The sequence below is a fragment of the Orcinus orca genome, chromosome 15 (assembly GCF_937001465.1).
Source record: "Orcinus orca chromosome 15, mOrcOrc1.1, whole genome shotgun sequence".
Taxonomy (NCBI): domain Eukaryota; kingdom Metazoa; phylum Chordata; class Mammalia; order Artiodactyla; family Delphinidae; genus Orcinus; species Orcinus orca.
The window spans coordinates 52,399,533-52,422,802 of NC_064573.1; the positions used below are offsets into that span (position 1 = coordinate 52,399,533).

A 23,270-nucleotide genomic window follows, 5' to 3' on the forward strand; every position below is an offset into this window, starting at 1 on the left:
TTCTTGCATTTTGTCCATTCTATCTCCAAGATTTTGGATCAACCTTACTATCATTATTCTGAATTCTTTCTCAGGTAGACTGCCTATTTCCTCTTCATTTGTTAGGTCTGGTGGGTTTTTATCTTGCTCCTTCATCTGCTGTGTGTTTTTCTGTCTTTTCATTTTGCTTATCTTACTGTGTTTGGGGTCTCCTTTTTTGCAGGCTGAAGGTTCGTAGTTCCTGTTGTTTTTTGTGTCTGTCCCCAGTGGCTAAGGTTGGTTCAGTGGGTTGTGTAGGCTTCCTGGTGGAGGGTACTAGTGCCTGTGTTCTGGTGGATGAGGCTGGATCTTGTCTTTCTGGTGGGCAGGTCCACGTCTGGTTGTGTGTTTTGGGGTGTCTGTAGACTTATTATGATTTGGGGCAGCCTCTCTGCTAATGGGTGGGGTTGTGTTCCTGTCTTGCTAGTTGTTTGGCATAGGATGTCCAGCACTGTAGCTTGCTGGTCGTTGAGTGAAGCTGGGTGCTGGCGTTGAGATGGAGATCTCTCGGAGATTTTTGCTGTTTGATATTATGTGCAGCTGGGAGGCCTCTTGTGGACCAGTGTCCTGAAGTTGGCTCTCCCACCTCAGAGGCACAGCACTGACTCCTGGCTGCAGCACCAAGAGCCTTTCATCCACAGGGCTCCTTAATTTGGGATGATTCGTTGTCTATTCAGGTATTCCACAGATGCAGGGTATATCAAATTGATTGTGGAGCTTTAATCCGCTGCTTCTGAGGCTGCTGGGAGAGATTTCCCTTTCTCTTCTTTGTTCTCACAGTTCCCAGGGGCTCAGCTTTGGATTTGGCCCCGCCTGTGCATGTAGGTCGCCGGAGGGCGTCTGTTCTTTGCTCAGACAGGACGGGGTTACAGGAGCCGCTGATTCGGAGGCTCTGGCTCACTCAGGCCGCGGGGTAGGGAGGGTCACGGAGTGTGGGGCGGGCCTGCAGCGGCAGAGGCCGGCGTGACGTTGCAGCCTGAGGCGCGCCGTGCGTTCTCCCGGGGGAGTTGTCCCTGGATCCCGGGACCCTGGCAGTGGCGGGCTGCACAGGCTCCCCGGAAGGGCGTGTGGCTAGTGACCTGTGTTCGCACACAGGCCTCCTGGTGGCGGCAGCAGCGGCCTTAGCGTCTCATGTCTGTCTCTGGGCTCCGCACTTTTAGCCACGGCTCGCGCCCGTCCCTGGAGCTCTCTCAAGCAGCGTTCTTAATCCCCTCTCCTCGTGCACCAGGAAACAAAGAGGGACGCAAAAGTCTCTTGCCTCTTCGGCAGGTCCAGACTTTTCCCGGACTCTCTCCCGGCTAGCCGCGGTGCACTAACGCCCTGCAGGCTGTGTTCACGCCGCCAACCTCAGTCCTCTCCCGGCGCTCCGACAAAAGCCGGAGCCTCAGCTCCCAGTCCCGCCCGCCCCGGCGGGCGAGCAGACAAGCCTCTCGGCTGGTGAGTGCCGGTCGGCCCGATCCTCTGCGCTGGAATCTCTCCGCTTTGCCCTCCGCACCCCTGTTGCTGTGCTCTCTTCCGCGGATCCCAAGCTCCCCCACTCCGCCTCCCGAAGTCTCCACCCACGAAGGGGCTCCTAGTGTGTGGACAGTTTTCCTCCTTCACAGCTCTCTCCCGCTGGTGCAGGACCCGTCCCTATCCTTTTGTCTCTGTTTAGTTTTTTCTTTTGCCCTAACCAGGTACGTGGGGGGTTCCTTGCCTTTTGGGAGGTCTGAGGTCTTCTGCCAGCGTTCAGTAGGTGCTCTGTAGGAGTTGTTCCACGCGTAGATGTATTTCTGGTGTATCTGTGGGGAGGAAGGTGATCTCCGCGTCTTACTCTTCCGCCATCTTCCCGGAAGTCTCCTTTCCTAAATCTTTGACGTACTGTTTATAACATTATATATGTGAAATGCAAAAAAGAATAGTAATAAATACCTACCACCCAGTTTAAAAAACAGACATTTCCAATATCTTTGGAACTCCAATACACATTCGAATTACAGCTTGAAAAAATTAAAATAATTACTAGAAAAAATTTTAATAGAAGCCCAAAGAGAAAAGTGGCTTACAATTCCCTATCTAGTTAACCCCAATGATATCAGAAATAATAATGATAAAAATAAGACACACTAAATTTAAAATAATTTAAATATACAAAGGAACAAAAGAAATGAAAGCTGCCTTCTCCCACCCCATCAAGTCTCTCTTCCAATAGAGTTACTATGAATAATTCCTCATGATTCCTTCCTGAAAATAAAATTATATGCATTAACCTCTGTGTGGGGAGTGGGGTTTGGGGGAAGCAAGTAGTAATAATAGTAATGATGAGTAATAATGACAGTAATGAGACTGCTGGATTAAAGGATACATGCACTTTTTTTTTTTTTGCGGTACGCGGGCCTCTCACTGTTGTGGCCTCTCCCGCTGAGGAGCACAGGCTCCGGACGCGCAGGCTCAACGGCCATGGCTCACGGGCCCAGCCGCTCCGCGGTATGTGGGATTCTCCCGGACCGGGGCACGCACCTGTGTCTCCTGCCTCCGCAGGCGGACTCTCAACCACTGCGCCACCAGGGAAGCCCGATACATGCACTTTTTAATAGATGCCAAATTGTCCTAGTAACTGGTTGCACCAGTATGCACTCCTACGATTGAATACAGAACAAAGATTTTGCAAGTGCTGGTTAGAAAGAGAAATGATATTCTATCCATGCCTTTAAAGTTCAAACTCTCTAACGACACTGATGTGAAAATGCTGTTGCTTGTAGACTCCGCCCACGGCGGCCTGAGTAGGACGGCATTGCCTGTGCGGGGCCGAGGGCTGTGCGGAGAGCTTCGCCAGAACTCGTCGGAATGTTTCCAATTTCACGCAAGATGCCAAAAATGTCAGGATTACCTACGGGAAGGTAAATGATTATTATGTTCTCAGGGTTTCGATTGTATTCTGGTCAGAGGTCACAAATCTCGCTTTTACAGGCATCGTGGATTCATTTGCTTCCCTTCAAGCTCTTTTTGGCGTGCTCATTGCCGTCTGGGGGTGCTCAGGGCAGGTTTATAAACGTTTATTATTCAAAAGTAGGTCAACTTACTTTTCCCCTTTTAAAAATTCCCTCATTATTCCCGTGAAAAATTTTTATGGTTAAAGACCAAGCGAACACTCTTGTGTGCAAAAGAGAACTCAGCAAATTAGGGTAACTTCTTTCTTCTTACTGCACAGAAAGAAAACCACCAATGAAGAAATCTTCAAAATGTGTAAGCAAATTTTTTGCCAAATAAGTTTTTTTTCAAATGGCATTAACTCTTTCCAGATGGTGGGTTAATTACTAATTAGTATTTAAATACAGATAGTAGCTTCTCCTCCCAAGCCCTGAGCAGCGCGTTTCGCCTCCTCCCAGATCTGACCAAGAGCAGCTTTCATTCCTTCCCCAGGTGAAAAATTCTCTCCACCGGCCCTTCCCCCTTTCCTCCGACCCTCATGTCCCTTCTCCTCCCCAGCTGAAGTCACTTCCCAACCGCTAGGGTCTGAACGCAAATTTTCTTGCAAAATCCAAGAAGAGCTTTTGATTCCTGTGCTTCTGCTTTTTACCTTGCCAAAGCCCTAAGGGAAGGAAATTCTAAAAAATGTGGCTAAGATTTGAAGCAAGAGATTGAACATACACTGGACCTTTTTATTAGAGCAGATGAGGGTCTTATTTCTTCAGAATTGCTCCCTGGGTGACTTTCTGCAGCTCTGTTTCATCATTTGGAAAATGAAATTAATATAGCTACTTCACACAGGTGTTTTGAGGATTAAATAAAATGTCTGAAGTACTCATGATTCTCATTATTCAAGTGTTTGTTTTTCAAGTCACAGTTACAAGGTTGCATACAGACAACAGAAGTTTTTACAAGAGAAAAATATACACTAATATACTGACCTCTTACAAAAATAGTCCCACTCAAACATGCCACCTATGTATCATTAACTTCCTTTAACTTCCAGTTAAAAGCTTTGAAGAATAATCTCTCCCTGACTGTCCTAAGATAATAGAGAAGATGGGGGGTGTGTGTGTGGGAAGTGATTGGAAGAAGGTGATTGAAAGGTACAAATTTCAGTTACAAAATAAATAAGTACTAGGGCTGTAAGGTACAAATGATGACCATAGCTAAAGCTGCTGTGTGATATATAGGAACGTTGTTAAGAGAGTAGATCCTAAGGGTTCTCATCACAAGGAGAATTTATTTTTCTTTTTATTGTATCTGTATGAGATGATGGATGTTAACTAAACCCACAACAGTAATCAATTCAGAATATATTGTGAATATGTAAGCCAAACCATCATGTTGTTTACCTAAAACTTATACAGTGATGTATGTCAATTATTTCTCAACAAAACTGGAAAAAGAAAGACAATATATAAGAAATCAGATAATACAATATAAACACATCAAATAATCAGTATACATCAAGTCACACAGTATACATGCAGTATAAATTGATTGCTGCAAAGGTAAAACACAGAGGAAAGGCTGTCCTAATGTGCTCCCAATTTTTTTTTTTTTTGGCTGCTTTGGGTCTTCATTGCTGCGCGCGGGCTTTCTCTAGTTGCGGTGAGCAGGGACTACTCTTTGTTGCGGTGCGTGGGCTTCTCATTGCGGTGGCTTCTCTTGTTGCGGAGCACAGGCTCTAGGCACATGGACTTCAATAGTTGTGGCTCGCGGGCTCTAGAGCACAGGCTCAGTAGTTATGGCGCACGTGCTTAGTTGCTCTGTGGCATGTGGGATCTTCCCGGCCCAGGGCTCGAACCCGTGTGCCCTGCATTGGCAGGCGGATTCTTAACCACTGTGCCACCAGGAAAGCCCTCCCATACAATTTAAACTTTTATATTTTATGATAAATGTATATAGAATAAAATAATAGAAACACATGTGCCTAATACTAGATGAAGAAATAAAACATTACCAAAATAGATGAAGCCCCCGCTGGTGCCCCTTCCACATCACATCCTCTTTATCCCCTTATAAGGAAATCGTTTTGGGTTTTTTTTTTCCTTCCAGTTTTATTGAGATATAATTGACATACAGCACTTATAAATTTAATGATTTGACATCGTGAAATGATTAACACAGTAAGTTTAGTAAACATTCATCATCTCATGTAAAAAAATTTTTAAAAGAGAAAAACATTTTTTCCTTGTGATGAGAACTCTTAGGATTTACTCTCTTAACAATTTTCATATATAACATACACCAGTGTTAATTATATTAATCATGTTGTATATTACATCCCTAGTACTAACATCTTATAACTTGAAGTTTTTAACTTTTAACCACCTTTGTCACCGTCACTGACTATATTCCCCACACTGTAGGAAACTTCTGTTTTGAATTTGGTGCTTATTATTTCCTTGTATTTCTTTTTAAAAAATTTATTTTATTGAAATATAGTTGATTTACAATGTGTTAATTTCTACTGTACAGCAAAGTGATTCAGTTATACATATATAAATTATTTTTTCATATTCTCTTCCATTATAGTTTATCACAGGATGTTGAATATAATTCCCTGTGCTATACAGTAGGACCTTGTTGTTTTCCTTGTGTTTCTTTATACTTTTATCATGTGTTTATATATAGCACACATACACACATATACCATCCATAGCAATGTTTTACATGTTTTTAGTTTTTATATTGTCAAAGTATAACTTTTAAGCTTAAAAATATGACTCATACAAGTACAAAATGAGCATGTTAAGATTGATTTAGGGCTTCCCTGGTGGCGCAGTGGTTGAGAGTCCGCCTGCCGATGCAGGGGACGCGGGTTCGTGCCCCGGTCCGGGAAGATCCTACATGCCGCGGAGCGGCTAGACCCGTGAGCCATGGCCGCTGAGCCTGCACGTCTGGAGCCTGTGCTCCGCAACGGGAGAGGCCACAGCAGTGAGAGGCCCGTGTACCGCAAAAAAAAAAAAAAAAAAAAAAAAAAAAAAATTCAAAAGATTGATTCCATTAATAAGGGAACGAGCAGAATGATTAAGCTGGTTTAAATGAGTACAGGAGAGACTGAAGTATTTACAGTCAAGGACAGAATGTTGAAGTAAGATTGCAAAGTTAGATATAAAACTAGCTGATGTACCGAAGGGTAATAAAACTGTAACTTTTGCAGTTATGATTTCTATCAGACCAAAATAATTTATGTCTCTACTGGACAAAAATTATCTGCAAGTTTTCAATCTGTAATTTACATCTAATTTCGTGGAGTCTGGCCCAAATCAACAGTGACCAGTAAATCCAACAAAGGATCATTTCCTAGAGAATTAAGTAATCTTTGGGTGGACCTCTTAGACAATACTTTATGTGACATTGAAAGGACACACAGCCATTCTTCTGCATTGTTTCCAAGTTTTGGATAATATTTCTTAATAGTATAAATGTTGTCGCTTATGTATTCTTTTGCACCTTGGTGTTTCACTCAGTACAGTTTGGGAGATTTAGTCATGTGAATGCGTGTGTTTCTAATTTCACGAATTCATTGTTGTATGTTAGTCTGTGTAAGCATATTACAATTTATTTATCCATTCTCCTGCTGAAGCACATTTAAGTTGCTTCCAGTATTTTACAAACAACTCTTGTATGTTTTGTCAAACAATGATTTTGCCTCTTTTATCAACATTTAACTCATTCTTTGTTCTAAGACTAAGCATACAGCTGTAATTATAATCTTATATTTGAAAAATATAAGATAAATGAAATATGTTCCAAAACAGTATAAATTATTTTTTTTCATTATTTACCATACATTTTTGGTCCAATTTTAAATGGACTCACTGTAAGTGGCTCTTTTCCCATACCAGTTACTGGTACTAGATGTATACACCTAAATTCAAAATAGTAGTTTCAAGATAAAGGAGTTTGACGTGGAATGGTCACAGTGGGGGGGGTTCGTCTGTTTGGGTTATATTTTGTTTCTTAATATAGGAGGTAGGCACATGGAATTTATACCAAGGAATGTCTGTCTCCAGCCCAGTTTTTGTTACATGAGACCATATAATTATCAATTAAACTGAATCTCTTTTGAAAGTGATGTAGGCAATATTAATAATTGCTTGACAACCACAGGTATAAACTGGAAACTCTCACAGGCAGAAGGTGATACATGCACACTAGATTAAAGACAAAACAGCCACAATATTTTGCAGCTCCTCCCATCAAAAGCTGGAGTCTGTTTTTTTCAACCTGAGAATCTGGGCTCGGCCATGGGTCTGTCCTTAAGCAACAAGATATTGGCAAATGTGAGTGGCTTGAAATGTGCTTGTGAATTAAAGTTGTCCTCTCTTGCTACTGGAAGCCTATCCACCACTGCGTGATCATGCCCAGGCTAGCCTTCTGGAAGATGAGAGGTCCCAGCCATGCCAGCTGAGACCCTCAAAATGTGAGGGTCTAGACCATCCAGCCCCAGCTGAGCTAGCTCAGACATAAGAATAGTCCAACCAACCCACAAAAACATGAGAAATAATAAATATTTGTTTGTTGTGCAACAAAAGCTAATGGATGCATATTGTCACATTTCATAAGAGACACCTGCTAAATGTGGGTTTTCTTTCTTCCTTTTCTTGAAACACTCATTCTCATGTCTATACGGTGACTAAAAAAATGCCTTAAGGTACTGATCATGTGAGTGTATTTTTTTAAGTAACAGCATTAAGATACAGTTCATATACCATAAAGTATACAATTCAGTGTTTTTTAGTATACTCACAAAGTTGTATAACCATCAGCACTATCTAATTCCAGAACATTTTCACCCCATACTCATACTCATTGGCTGTCAACTGGCTCATTGGCTGTCATTGGCTGTCAACATTGGCTGTCAACTCATTGGCTGCAACTCCATACTCATTGGCTGTCATTTCCCATTCCCCACCCCTTTCCCCTACCCAGCCCCTGGCAACCAATAATCTGCTTTCTGTCTCTGATTTTGCCTATTCGGGGTATGTCATATAAATGAAATCATACAATTTGTGGTCTTTTGTGACTGACTTCTTTAACTTGGCATAATTTTTTCAAGGTTTATCCATACTGTAGCATCTCTCAGAACTTCATTCCTTTTTATGGCTGCTTAATATTCCATTGTATGGATATACCACATTCTGTTTATTCGTTCGTTAGCTGATGGATATTTGGTTTGTTTCTACTTTTTGGCTATTGTGAGTAATGTTGCTATGAACATTTGTGTACAAGTTTTTGTTTGGACATATGTTTTCAATTTTCTTGGGTATATACCATGAAATATATATGGGTCATACGGTAACTCTATGTTTAACATTTTGAGGAACTACTAAACTCTCTTCCAAAGTGGATGTACCATTTGCATTCTCACAGAAATGTATGAGGGTTCTAATTTCTCCACATCCTTGTCAACACTTGTTATTGCCCATCGTTTTTATCTTAGCCAACCGAGTGGATGTGAAGTGGTATCTCATTGTGATTTTGTCTTGTATTTCTCTAATCACTAATAATATCAAGCATCTTTTCATGTTTTTATTGGCCATTTGCATGTCTTCTTTGGAGAAATGTCTATTCAAATTCTTTGTCCATATTTTAATTTTGTTATTTGTCTTTTTATTGTTGAGTTGTAAGAGTTTTTTTTTTTTTTTACATATTCTAGATACCAAATGCTCATCAGATATATTATTTGAAAATATTTTCTCCCATTCTATGTGCTGTCTTTTCACTTTCTTGATGGTGTCCTTTGAAGCATGGAAGTTTTTTATTTTGATGAAGTCTACTTCATTTCTTCTTTTCTTTTTTTATTTTGCTGTCATATCTAAGAAACCATTGCCCAATCCAAGGTCACACAGGTTTATGCTTATGCTTTCTTCTAAGAGTTTTATATATTTAGTTCTTGCATTTAAGTCTGTGATGCATTTTGAGTTAATTTTTGTATATGGTATGAGGTAAGGATCCAGCTTCTTTCTTTTGCAATTGGATATCCCGTTGTCTCAGTTTCACTTGTTAAAAAACTCTATTCTTTCCTGTGTAGAATTGTCTTGGCACTCTTGTTGAAAATCCATGGACAGCAAAAGTAAGGGCTTATTTCTGGACTCCCAATTCTCTTCCATTTGTCCATATATCTATCCTATGCCAATTCCATACTGTCTTGATTATTGTACTTTGTAGTAAGTTTTGAAATTGGGAAGTGTGAATGCTCCGATGTTGTTCTTTGTTTTCAAGATTGTTTTGGCTCTTATGGATCCTTTGCATTTCCATGTCAATTTTGGGATCAGATTGTCAGTTTCTACAAAAAGGGCAGTTAAGATTTTGATAGGGATTGCATTAAATCTATAGGTCAATTTGTGGAGTATGGCCTTCTTGACAATATTAAGTCTTCCCATTCATGAAAATAGATGTTTTTCCATTTATTTAAGTCATCTTTAATTTTTCTCACAGCGTGTTTTAGTTTTCAATACAAGTCTTACAGTTTGTTTAAAACATTTGTTCATAAGCATATGGTTCTTTTTATGCTATTGTGAGTGGAATTTTCTTAATTTCATTTTTGGTTTGTTCATTGTTAGTGTATAGAAATACAACTGATATGTGTATATTGATCTTGTGTTCTGCAACCTTGCTGACTTATTACTTTTTTAAAAACAAAATTTATTTATTTATTTATTTTTGGCTGCATTGGGTCTCCGTTGCTGCAGGCGGGCTTTCTCTAGTTGCGGTGAGTGGGGCTACTCTTCATTGAGGTGCGCAGGCTTCTCATTCTGGTGGCTTCTCTTGTTGCAGAGCACAGGCTTTAGGGCACATGGGCATCAGTAGTTGTGGCACACAGACTTAGTTGCTCCATGGCATGTTGGATCTTCCCGGACCAGGACTCGAACTCATGTCTCCTGCACTGGCAGGCAGATTCTTAACCACTGCACCACCAGGGAAGCCCTGACTTATTACCTTTAATAGTTTTTTTTTTGTGTGTGTGTGTGTATGTATTCCTTAGGATTTTTTGTATACAAGACTATGTCGTCTATGAATAGAGAGAGTTTTACTTTTTCCTTTCTCATGCAATTGTGTTTTGCACAAAGTTTCACCTTTATTTTAGGGAAATCTTTTTCCACTCTCTAAAAGAGTAAATGAGTGTCCCTTGTAGAATTCTCCTTGCCTAAGATCATGAGGTAACTCACCACCTTCTTCCTCCATAATTAAAAAAAAAAAAAACTACACCACTATTCTAAAAGTTAACAACTCTAAACTTGCAAATGAAGACATTTTAAAAGAATATCTGGATCTCCTTTCAAATGTATAATGTATCTTGTTAACTGTGACTCTCTTTGTTTTCAAAATATTTTCTTGAATTACTTTTCAAATGTACACTATTGCAAATTTTTTTACCTGCAAGTACAAAGGTCTCCCTTTCCTGAAGATCCCAACACAAATTTTGGAAAAGTGTGAAGGCTGGAGGATCTTGCATTATATCTACATATCAAAAAGAAACAATAACTGATTTTTAAGACTTGAGATGAGGTAGTCACCTAGCTTCTGGTTGGTGGATTCTCCCCCACCCCTATCTTCCTGAAGGCATGGTTTCTTAGTAAACAGCAGAAGACATAGTCGAAAGAGCCTGTGATCTTTTTCTACAATAACAATCTTTTATGATCCCAGATGCCCTAACACATAGACACTTCTGTAGTTTGCAGATAAATAATCTTTACACAGTATCAAGATGCTCATCAACGCAGCTTTTTATAAATTCCTTTAACCCTGTTTCAGTTCAGAAGGACTGTTGTGCAATAATAACACAGAGCTGCAGAATCTTAGTGACTTGTGAACACAAAGGTTTCTTTCTCTCTCTCTGTCTTGTCAGTTACAGCTTGCATGGGAGCTCTGCTGCACATCTCCTCACTCAGGATGATGGAGCCTCCACCATATGGAGCAAAACTAGTTCCACTGTCAGGGGAGGGAGGGTGATAAATCCTAAACCATTCTTAAAGGATTCCTCCAGCAGTAAGACACATCACTTTGAATATGGCCATGCTCAACTTCCAGGTGGCAGAAAAGTGCAATCTCCCATGTGTCCTGATCAGAGTATAAGTGAGCAGCCCTAATGACCTTCAGAGACACTATGGAAAGGAAGACAAGAAAAAGGAACATTTTAAATCTTCAGTGTGTGCTGGCTCTGTGAGCAGGCATTCTGCAGTGTTATTTCATTCATGACGATTGTACCTGGCTGAAAACTCACTCAAGGTCAAAAGGCTGGAAGTAGAAAGCTTAAGGGCTGGGACTTAAATCCACAACACCCAACTCCAAGTCCCACATACCTTTTTCTTTACCATGTTACTTTCTTCTTTGCTAGACTGTCCTGATGTTCCTAAACTATACACAAAAGTAGATGAGGCCCTTGAGTTGGTCAACATATCCAATCAGCAGTATGCCCAGGTTCTCCAGATGACCCAGCATCACTTGGAGGACACTACATACCTGATGGAGAAGATGAGAGAGCAGTTTGGCTGGGTGACAGAACTGGCAAACCAGACCCTAGGAACCAAGAACATCTTCAATTTCATAAAGGTAATGGAGAGACTCAAGAGCAATTATGGAGACTAAGTGTGCACACATTGATTTTTCTGTTAATTTACTTATTAATTACGTCTGAATTTGAAAACAGGCTCTAGAAGGATATTCTACTTCCATTGTGATTGTACTCAGGCTGACTTGTGCATGGTCTTTAGAAAACAAGAAACTCTATAAAGAAAACCAGTTTAAAACACAAAATACTTTCTAATCCAGAGATGGCTAATTCTGCTTAGAGCTATAGTGCTGATACAAGTAACCATGAAGAAACCTGGCCAATGTTGTTTTTAAGGGAGAAGACTTTCAGGTAAAGCAACTTGAGATCAAAGGCTGACTCTGAAACTTACCAGCTGAATAAGTTTGGGAAAGTTCCAGAATCCTTCTAGGCCTCAGTTTTTCCATCTGGAAAATGGGAATAATAATAGCTACCTTAAAATTAATGTCTGTAAAACAATGAGTATAAGTTCCTTATCCAAAACAAGAGCTCTGTAAATTATAGCTCTCATTAGCTTTTGACACAAGCTACTGACTTACCTTGAAAATTAAACACAGTTATATATTAATATTCACATATAAACATTGCTATCTTAAGTTGCACTTATACCATGTCTCCCACTTGCAATCAATAACTCCTGTTGCATAACATAAAATAGTGATTGAATTTCTTCCCTGATGCACCCCCTTCACACACCATATTACATTAATATACGATGCACCAGGCAAGTGATTTCTGATGAGGTTGGTATTGGTGGGCTCCTAAAAAGACCCAGATACAAAAATCACCGGCAGAGCAATTGAAGGTACAATATTTTGTGTAACATGTAATGTTAACAATCCCCCGGGATCCCTTTACTAACTCCAGCTGGTGCTGCTGCTAACTGCTCACCCCTGAAATCTTCTCCAAAGGGTTGTCCTTGGGGCCACTTATGCTCCAGAGCTCCCTGCAGGATCAGGCTGAGGCTGGAGGTCACCTGAAGGCCACCTCCCAGATTAGCATCTCCCTCTTCTCTATCTTGCTCGCCTCATCCCCCTAAAAGTTTTACTGAAAGCGCCCTTAATAAATAACTGTGTCAGAATCTCAGGCTCTGCTTCTAGGCAGTCTGACCTAAGACATTCTGTATCCTAGTGATTCACTCTCTTTCAAGGTACAAGGTTGTGGTTTGAGAAATAAGTTTAGAGAGTCACAACCAGCACATTAAACAAACAAACAAACAAAAGCAGAATAGAACACACCAGAAGAAAAAATATTGGAGTGCATTGCATTTAATAAGTCAGATGCATATGTCATGGAACTTTCATTTCCATGATGTGTGTTTATATATGTGTATAACTTATATGTAAGATGTGGTTTATTTTCTTTTTCTATTTGAGTATAGTCGATTTACAATGTTGCATTAGTTTCAGGTGTACAACAAAGTTATTCAGTTATATATATGTCAATATATTCTTTTTTTTTTTTTTTTCTGCGGTACTCAGGCCTCCCACCGCTGCGGCCTCTCCCGTCGCGGAGCACAGGCTCCGGACGCGCAGGCCCAGCGGCCATGGCTCACGGGCCCAGCCGCTCCACGGCACGTGGGATCCTCCCCGATCGGGGCACGAACCCGCGTCCCCTGCATCGGCAGGCGGAGTCCCAACCACTGCGCCACCAGGGAAGCCCGTCAATATATTCTTTTATATATACATTCTTTTTCAGATTCTTTGCCATTATAAGTTATTACAAGATATTGAATATAGTTCCCTGTGCTATACAGGGTCCTTGTTGTTTATCTATTTTATATATAGTGGTATGTATCTGTTAATCCCAAACTCCTAATTTATCCCTCTGCCGCCTTTCCCCTTTGGTAACCCTAAGTTTGTTTTCTAAGAAATGTGTGTTTTTGAGTCATGATGACAAATGTGTTTATAACTGTAGACCATAGTCAAAAGGTTTTGAAAGCCACTATCAATTCCTGCTGACTCTCTATTACTTCATTAGATAGATCATTCCCTAGGAGAGTAAAATAATGTGATATATTTGATCATTCTCACAAATATAGACTTTTAGTTTAAAGAGGAAGAATTCTTGTAAGGAATAAGGGAAATAATAAAATTTTAAGAAAAATTTTAGCAATGCTCTCAATCTTTAGAAAAGTAGAGCCAATATTTAACTGTTTTTATCGTCGTCAGGATTTCCATTCTATGCTTCAATTTGCTTCCATTCTAGTGGCTCTGAGTAACATTAATTGATTTAACTAAAATTTTTGATATTGATAACAAAGACACTTCTATACAAAAAACTCCATAGAAAATAAAATTATGGTTTTCAATGGTATATTTTTCTAATAATAATCACTGCTAAAGAGCACTCAATATTTGTCTGGCAATGTTCTAAGAACTTTTCCCATGTATTAGATCATTTAATACTCTGTGTTCCTATAAGGTGAGTATGATTGTTTTACAGATTTTTCAGATGAGGTACAGAGAAGTTAAACAACTTGTCTGAGGTCGCACAGCTAGTAAATGGTAGAACTGAGATTCAAGGCCAAACAGCTTTTCTTCAGAATCCTTGGACTTAACCACTTTGCTGAACCGCTTGTAAAACTTATTTTTCTTTAAACGGCTCTTATTTCATCATGTAATGGAAAGTGCAAATTTGTAAAACAGCACATACTGAAGAGGAATCTTTTGTAAAAAAAATATACAAATTCCAGCAGGTGAAAAAAGTTATGCTTTTTAGGTTGTAGTTACATGTTAGCGTTATAATTGTTTATTCAACTAGACGTCAACGCTTTACGCAGTTTTTATGTGTGTTACATGTATCAAAAGGAAAAGGGGGAAAGTTATGTTAGCTTTATAAACTAGAATTAAGAAATCACCAGTGTTGATTTGGCTTCTTAATATTCTGCTTTAGTTTTTTTGATAGGGAAATTTATTTGAACACATTTTCAAAATAGTTCTTTTTTTATATAAATTTATTTATTTTATTTTTGGCTGCGTTGGGTCTTTGTTGCTGTGCGCAGGCTTTCTCTAGTTGCGGCGAGCAGGGACTGCTCTTTTTTACGGTGCGCGGGCTTCTCATTGCAGTGGCTTCTCTTGTGGAGCACAGGCTCTAGGCACACGGGCTTCAGTAGTTGTGGCACATGGGCTCAGTAGTTGTGGCTCACAGGCTCCAGACCACAGGCTCAGTAGTTGTGGCGCACGGGCTTAGTTGCTCCGCGGCATGTGGGATCTTCCCGGACTAGGGCTCAAACCCATGTCCCCTGCGTTGGCAGGCAGATTCTTCTCCTATTTTTATTTTATTTTATTAATGTTTTGGCCACACCGTGGGGCATGCAGGATCTTAGTTCCCCAACCAGGGATTGAACCTGCGCCTCCTGCAGTGGAAGTGCAGAGTCTTAACCACTGGACCGCCAGGGAAGTCTCTCTGGCAGGCAGATTCTTAACCACTGTGCCACTAGGGAAGCCCCAAAATAGTTCTCTTAAGGTTACATCAAGTTGCATGTCATTACAGTTTCGTTTAAATTATTAAGATCAAAGTATATGCCCTTGAGAACTTATTAAGCAAGTAAACGACATGCATTTCAGATGACTGGTTCTTACAAAAATCACACATACAACCATAAATTGTAAATTTCCTGTGGAAACTCAGTACAAAACTTGGTACATCACATTAACATTTGTGACAGACAGTAGCGCTCACCAAATATTCCATCCGCTCACTCACACTTTCTTGCTCCTCTTGCAGTTTAGTGGTGCCATGTGTTAAGTTCTGGCCAATGAAATGGGAACAAAAATGAAAAGAGTTATTTCTAGACTGAGATAGAGAAGAGCCTGTGTGTGATTATCCATTCTCTTTCTCTGATGAGGATGTAAAGAAAGCCATGCGTTATTACATGTGCTACAGCACATGTGAGATGATATTCCTTTCTCAGCCAGGGTCCTGAGCATCTAGGTAGTTCAGAGCCCTTGTAATGGGCATGTAACATGAGTGAAAAATAAATTATAAGAAGCCACTGTAATGCTGGGGCTAATTTGTTACCTCAGCACAACTTAGCCTATCCTGACTAATGTGGTATTAAATTAATGCTGAATGTGTGCTGGGATTTAGTAATCTTTTGTTGTATAATCCTTCTTCTTAGGTAGTTCCAGGTGTTCATGAAGGAAATTTTTCCAAACGAGATGAAACGATGACAGAGGTAAGCATTCTGCCTTCCCCTAATTTCACACTCACCATCCCTCATGAAGAAAGTGCTGAGAGTTCTAACTTCATTAGCTACATGCTGGCCAAAGCTGTACAGCATTTTAAGGAACATTTTAAATCTTGGTAAGCAGAGTGCTTGATTAGGAATGCTTGTCAACAGGAATAGATGATTCATAAAAGGGAAAAATGACAAAACTAGTTTTAAAATACCTTGAAAATATATTCAACCTCATTAATAATCAAAGACATGAAAACTAAGACAAGATAGCAATTTTTGCCTATTAAATTTGCAAATTAAAAAAAACCCTGATAGGATGTGATGAAATGAGAATTCCCGTATGTTATTGCTGGGAACATAAACTGTTTTTGCCTTTTTGAAAAGCTATTCAATTATACATATCAAGAGTCATAAAATTTCTTTTTGATACATTAATTCCACTTCTGGAATCAATCAGAAGGAATAAATCTAAATTTGAATAAAAGTTCCTACCCCAAGATCTATATTTGCAAAATTATTTAAAATGTTAAAAACAATCTGAACATCTAAAAATAAGAAAATGGTTAAAAGATTATGGCTAAATATGCTCAGTAAGTCTTATGAAACCATTAAAGATATTTATAAAATTTAAATCATAACATGACAACTACTGGAACAAGGGTTTATTCTAAGCCTATCTGTGAGGTAGATATTATTATTACCATTTTCCAGAAAGGGAAATTGAGACTCAGGATCCAAGGTTAAATGAATTATTCAAGTCAGCAGGTGGTAGAGCCAAATTTTAACTCAGTTCCCTCTGACTCAAAATTGCCACATTATACTGGTTCCTGTTAGGACATTTGGTCAAAAAAAAAAAAAAACGTACAAAACTCTATAAATGTAATGATCAAAAAAATCTAAAATCTGCATTAAAAATAAAAAGGATTGTCAGGAATTACAATGGGAAATGGATGATTTCTTTTAAAAACTTTCCATTTTCTGATATTTTTACAATTTTCTGTAGTGAATAATTTTAAGATTTCAAATTAGAAGATGTTATTTTGCTAAAATAGCTAGGTAAATGTAGATCGAACCGTATCAATGTGTTCCGCATCTCTAAACCTTAGTATAAGTACTTCCATTCCATGATAATCCTACACTGAGATAAAATGTAAATCTATTAAGTCTGCAGAGAAAATAAATGAATGACATTTCAGGCATACATTAGTCACCATCTCTGTTAAACTTAGGATGATCTAAATTAGTGGCACAATTAAAACTGTACATAATAGTCTCCTTTGGTAGCATGATCAATCTTAAAAGAATAATTTTTAATTCTAAGTTATTATTCATAAGGGATCTTGTTAGTAGGTCACCATCAGTGTATAATTAAGCTGGATATTACTGGATTTGCTGCCTCTCCCTTTACCTCTGAATTTTGGAGAAGTTTCTTTTCAAGTTACATCAATCAACCAATATCTTTTTAGCATCTACTAAGTGAAGGCACAAGACCCAGGTACGGTGGAGGAGAAAATGATGAATTTGAGAGATACAAGACACACAGAAGAGTAATAGGAGGCAGCATTTAGTGAGTGCCCAAGGGGGCCCTCTAGGAGTTGAGGGGAGTGTCTTTACTTTACCATGGAGGAGAAACTTCTCAGTGTGGTACATTTCCATTTTTTTCCTCTTCGTTTTCCATCGGTCTTCTATCCCCCTCATATTTTCCTCTTCTTTTCTCTTTCCCTCCCTCCTTCCCTCCCTCCCCCCCTCTTCTCCCTTCATCCCCCACCAAAATATATATGATATATATCATATATATGTTTGATCATATATATATGATCAAATAATATATTTGATCATATGTGCATATATATATATGGTCAAAATATAAAGGTGAGAATATTCCAAAAAAGATTCCAAAAATAGGGGAAAATGTGAGCAAATGGGGCCAGAAAGACAGGAGTGTCTAGATACTAGGGATGCTGAGAAGTCCTATTAAACGAATCTACTCCCACCAGGGCCCTTTGCACCTCCCTCTATCCAGGAACCTCCCCCATATGAGTTTGTGTTCTTTCTTCACTTGTAAGCATGGAAGGCGGCTTCCCTGGTGGCGCAATGGTTAAGAATCCGCCTCCCAATGCAGGGGACACAGGTTCGAGCCCTGGTCCGGGAAGATACCACATGCCGCAGAGCAACTAAGCCCATGCACCACAACTACTGAGCCTGAGCTCTAGAGCCTGCGAGCCACAACCACTGAGCCCGCAAGCCACAACTACTGAAGCCCATGTGCCTAGAGCCCATGCTCCGCAACAAAGAGAAGCCACTGCAGTGAGAAGCCCACGCACCGCGATGAAGAGTAGCCCCCGTTCACCACAACTAGAGAAAGCCCACGTGCAGCAACGAAGACACAACACAGCCACAAATAAATAAACAAAACATAAATAAATTTATTTAAAAAAAAGAATATAGGAAGGGCTTAAACACCTTCCAATATTCTATATATATATTAAAAAAAAAAGACATGGAAGGATACTGTCTGCCTCACAAAATGAGTGGGGAAGCTGGGCAGCTGTGCCTAGGGCCCAAACTCAGTGGGCCACAGTGAGACACTGCAGGATTTTGAGGGAAGAAACAGTGTGCTATTGTTCAAATGGGTATTGATGATTTATTTATGACTGAATAATAAATATATTTTCAATAAAATCTTTTCACAGATTTTGGAATGAAGAGGCTGCAATGACAATGGAAAATATGTTGAAAAATTGAGATAGTGAACAAATTATTTACTAATATGGCTCACAAAATGATCTTTCATAAAGGCAATACTAATTTTTTTCTTTTTAATTTATAGTTCTTTAATTCTAAAAGTAACAAAATCACAAATTCCAAAACTTTATTTATTTTTCTTTTAATTTTTTTTTTTTTTGCCATGCCACCCGGCTTGCGGGATCTTAGTTCCCCCATCAGGGATCAAACCCAGGCCCCAGCAATGAGAGCACAGAGTCCTAACCACTGAACTGCCAGGGAATTCCCCCCAAAATTTAGAAGGCAAAGATTATCCACAGTCCCACCATCTTCACAAAACTGTTATCATCTTACTATTTTTTCTTATTCACATTTTCCACTTATTTTCTTAGATGGATTCCAAAAAATTGAATTATTTGTTTAAAGGTTAACATTTTATTGATATATATTGCCAAATTTGATAGCAGCAATGTCTAAAGTACTACTTTCTCATATCCTAACATTTCAATTTAAAAAAATCTTTACTAATAAATGAAAACTTTTCTTACTATTACAACTTTTATGTTTTTGATTATAATGTACATTTTTCCAAGTTTGCTTACTACCTGAATTTCTTCTTTTGTGCATCCTATTTAATTCAGTGGGTAAGACTTTGTGTGTTTTGATTAGATCAACATACCAAGCTCTCAAACCTGCCAACAGTGAAATAGCAACATACTAAGGAAAATAACAGGAAAGATGGGGGAAAAGAATCACCCTGTCATTTCCATTCAAATATATGAATATTTGTTAGGCCCTTACTCCAAGAATGTAGCTCGTTAAAACATGAATCCCAATTTTATAGGGTAGAACATATATTAAGAACCCTCTGGAATTCTCATCTAGTCATCTAGCATCCTAAATGCCTAACTTTATTGATTCGTTTGGGATGTGTTTATTTCCCTATTCCAGACTTTCACAGCTGTAACTGTGGTTGGGATCCACAGTTACAGGCTGTAACAATGTCTTGCACATCCCAAGTATCCTATAAGCATTTGGTGATTGGTTCTTACCATCATTATCAGAATGAAGGGCACACAAAGGGAAGAAACACCTTGAATAAAGTAATGTGTCATAAACAGTAGAAGTTTATCGAACAAGTACTATGTGCATGTAGAATACAGAATGAGTATCTTCACATCAGAGGCAGGGGCAATTGTAAAGGTTTAATAATCCAGGGTTACTGAGAAGATCCCTTTGAATAGTGTTATTAAAAATATCCATACAGATGAGTTTTCTGTTATTTTGCTATGTATTAATTTTTTCAAAAGCCAAGGGTATTTATTCTGTCACTCATTCTGGACTTTATTCCAAGAAAAATGCACTCAGTCTATAAGTAATTTATTAATATTTTGATTATTGATGCTTTTTAAAGGTAAGAACTGATGCATCCTATATGTGGCAAGTAGAATTACCTCTTCAGCTGAGACCTGAAAATCCAGAAATACATAAGATAATGCAGGAAATGTAGCTGCAGGAGAGTATGTCAGTTATATATTGTAAAGTACTGTTAATTGTCTTATGCTGAATGGCAGTTTAATAACTTCAAATTGAGCTAAAATGAAAATTCCTTTTTAAAAAATCAAATGTAAATATTACTGTATCCTATGGTATATTCATAGTTTGTATATTAAATATTAAATCACCAAGGGGTCTGTGTTCTATCACTTCTACTACAAATGTGCCACTTTCTAATTAACAAAGATTCTTTTTTTCAATTTGCTTTTACAATATAAAATATTTGACTTCTTGAAAAAAATCTGTAATTCATTCCTTTGTTTAGTAAAGATCTATAGCTTTGGCATAGATTTTTTTTTGTGGTAAAATATGCATAACAAAATTTACTATTTTAATCATTTTTAAGTGCACAGTTCAGTAGCATTAAGTAAATTCACAATGTTATGCAACTATCACCATTAACCATCTCCAGAACTTTTTTCATCTTCCTAAACTGAAACTCTGTCCCCATTAAGCAATAACTCCCATTTCTCCCCTGTCCCCCAGCCCTTGACAGCCACGATCTGTCCAACTCTGACTACTTTAGGGACCTCAGATAAGTGGAATCATACAGTATTTGTCCTTTTGCAATTGGCTTAGGGTAGTGTCCTCAAGGTTCATCCACGTGGTAGCATATGCTGGAATTCCTTTTCTTTTTAAGGCTGAATACTACTCCATTGTACGTGAGTATCACATTTTGTTTATCCATTCATCTGGAGTTGGACACTTGGGTGGCTTCCTTCTTTTGCCCATAGTGGAGACTGCTGCCATGCATATGGGTGTACTGCATAGTTTCTTTTAAAAATTAACACAACAGTGCTCTTTTTTAACAAGGTCATACAGATTTTACATAAAACACAAAGTGTTTTTGACTGACTCTTACTTAACCTCAGAATTTGGACCTTGGTGCAATACAAAAGGAGAATCTTTTGCCAGTATATCTCACTAAGGATTACACTGGGGATATATTTATAGTCAGTCTTTCAAATTATAAAAAGAAATATAAAGAGAGAACTTGAAACCTTTAAAGCATTTTTCACCCAGTTGAGCTATTTGGTAGGAAAGCTTGTCGGAGAGACTTAGAGTTCAAAGGCAGCCCATCGAATATAGTCAATTCCAAATGAAGACAAGCTGTTTTTATCATAACTGAAGGCTATATTTAAAAAAAAGGATACTATTGATAGAATCCTGGATACCGTAATGTACAGTAAATCTCAAATAAATAGAGCCTATTCAGCCATACATTTGATATATTTGTCAGAGAAGGTGCCAAAAAATAAGTTATAAAGGGAACCTGACTATTTTATAGCCAATGTGCCATCAAAACCTTGTAGAGTAAAGAAAGGAAAGGAAGATACTGGCCTCAAAGCACCTGGCAGAGAAAAGCCTTCCCGTGCAGGCTGACCTGGATTTTAATCCTGGCTGCCAGATTTCATAGGTGTTTGACTAGGCAAGATCCTTAATCTCTCTGAACCTCTGTGTTTTTAATCTATAAAATGATAAAAGTAATAGTTTTTGTTTTATTGGGTAGTTGTGAGAACTACAGTAAATAATCCATAATGATAAGCATCAATCGATGGTAGCTTTGACTATATAAATAATACTATTATTTAGTATCTGACTCATAGTTGGCTCTCAAAAATTTTAGTTTCCTGCTTTCCTTTACCTAATTGTGCCAACATTTTTGAGAATTTGTCGTGTAAAGAAGAATCAATATCCAGACCAATAATATTCAAATGTTCTTGCTCTCATACACACTGAAAAGGAAACTGAAAAATGTATATATGTTCTTGCACATGATTTTTCAATATAAGTTGAAAGAATAGGGAATTTTAATTTTCCCATGTATTGTAAATAGTAGCATCTTTAAAAATATCTCATCCTTTTTTGAAATGTGCCCAATGGAATCTACATATCATGGCAATTTGATATCCAGTATCATCCATTTAAACAAATACACAAGTTTTTCTTTATCAGTAAGAAATTTTATCTCATTCCATTTTCTCCTTAAACTCTTATATTTTCATTCTATTTTCTCCAGAGAATTTTATTCTAATGTAATATATTTTATGCTTAAACATCTTTATTGATCAATAAAATATAAATATTTTTAAATTTTGAAAATTAAAAATTTCCTGGGACACAAAAATCTAGGTATCAAATATTCATTCTGGATTGAGTTATCATTGTAATTTATTACTTGTACATAATTGATCAAAATAAATATATTACACATTTCTATGGCTATTAAACATAAACAGTGAAATTTTTAACAGAAATAGATCTCTTAATGAGAAGAAAAAGCTTTTTTTCCTCCAGTAAGTTAATGGATCCATTAATAATTATTATTTCTTCCTAGAATGATATAGGATTCAGCATCAATATCATCCTTATTTTGCGTTTTTATAGATGTGAGTGCTGTGAAAGCTGCTGGTGTAATGCATTTGAGGTTAGAATGCTCTTTCCCCAGATCATCCCCTGCTGGTTTCTTCTCACTATTTAGATCTCAGCTCAAATGTGACCTCCTCAGGGAGGCCTCACCTGATGGTGGGATCTAAAGTGCTCTCTCTGAACCCGGTTATGTAATCATCATAGCACTTGTCGCTCTCTGCAGATGTCTTGTTCTCAGATTTAGAAATTGCTCCTCTAGGCTGTGAGAGTGACCTTGTCTATCTTGCTCCTTGGTGACTCGTGGTAGGCAGTATGATGTAAACGCTGTTGGATGAATGAATGAATGAATGAATGAATGATAAGCTTGTCTGAGAGGATCATTTGTTTATAATAGAGCAGTAACCGGGAAGGAAACCGTTCTCTCTCCATTATCATCAAACCAAGGTCCTCCAAGTACTACAATGGAAGAGGAGTCTCCACACAGGCGGGGGAGTCTACACTTGCGTCCCAAGATTAACCCTGTGGTACAAGTGATATTCAATTGGAACAATTAAACTCAGCTCAAAATAACAAAAGGGAAATAAACACGGAGAGTAACTGCAACTAGGTAATCTGGGAGATTTTCAGCCTGGGACCAGGCACATGGTTGGAAATGTGTGGAGACACTTTTGCTCGGCGTGGGATTGGGGGAATATCTATCTGCATTTAGTTGGCCTTGCTCAGGTACCTACAGCCCTGCGGTAATTAATGTGTGGGACGATCCCTCGCAGCGAAGACTGCACCTCCACATCGCATTTGAGCTTCTCACACCCAGGGGCGCTCTCAAGCTAAGGCAGACAACGTGAGTCCCCATCCCTGTCTAAAGCCTGTTTTCTGAGTTCAGGTTTCCCACAGAGCAGTCTC

At 38.6% G+C, this 23,270-nt stretch overlaps 1 protein-coding gene across 1 annotated transcript in view; it reads left to right on the forward strand.

Moving 5' to 3' along the window:
- Nucleotides 1-16,394, forward strand: part of CLUL1 (clusterin like 1) — a 31,541-nt gene extending 15,147 nt beyond the window's left edge. Inside the window, exons 6-8 of the mRNA XM_033435379.2 lie at nt 2,760-2,897; nt 11,321-11,535; nt 15,657-16,394. Of these exons, the coding sequence (XP_033291270.1) occupies nt 2,760-2,897; nt 11,321-11,535; nt 15,657-15,845 (542 nt within the window). The 3' untranslated portion in view covers nt 15,846-16,394. The remainder of the gene's footprint in view (nt 1-2,759; nt 2,898-11,320; nt 11,536-15,656) is intronic.
- Nucleotides 16,395-23,270: the final 6,876 nt, after the last annotated feature.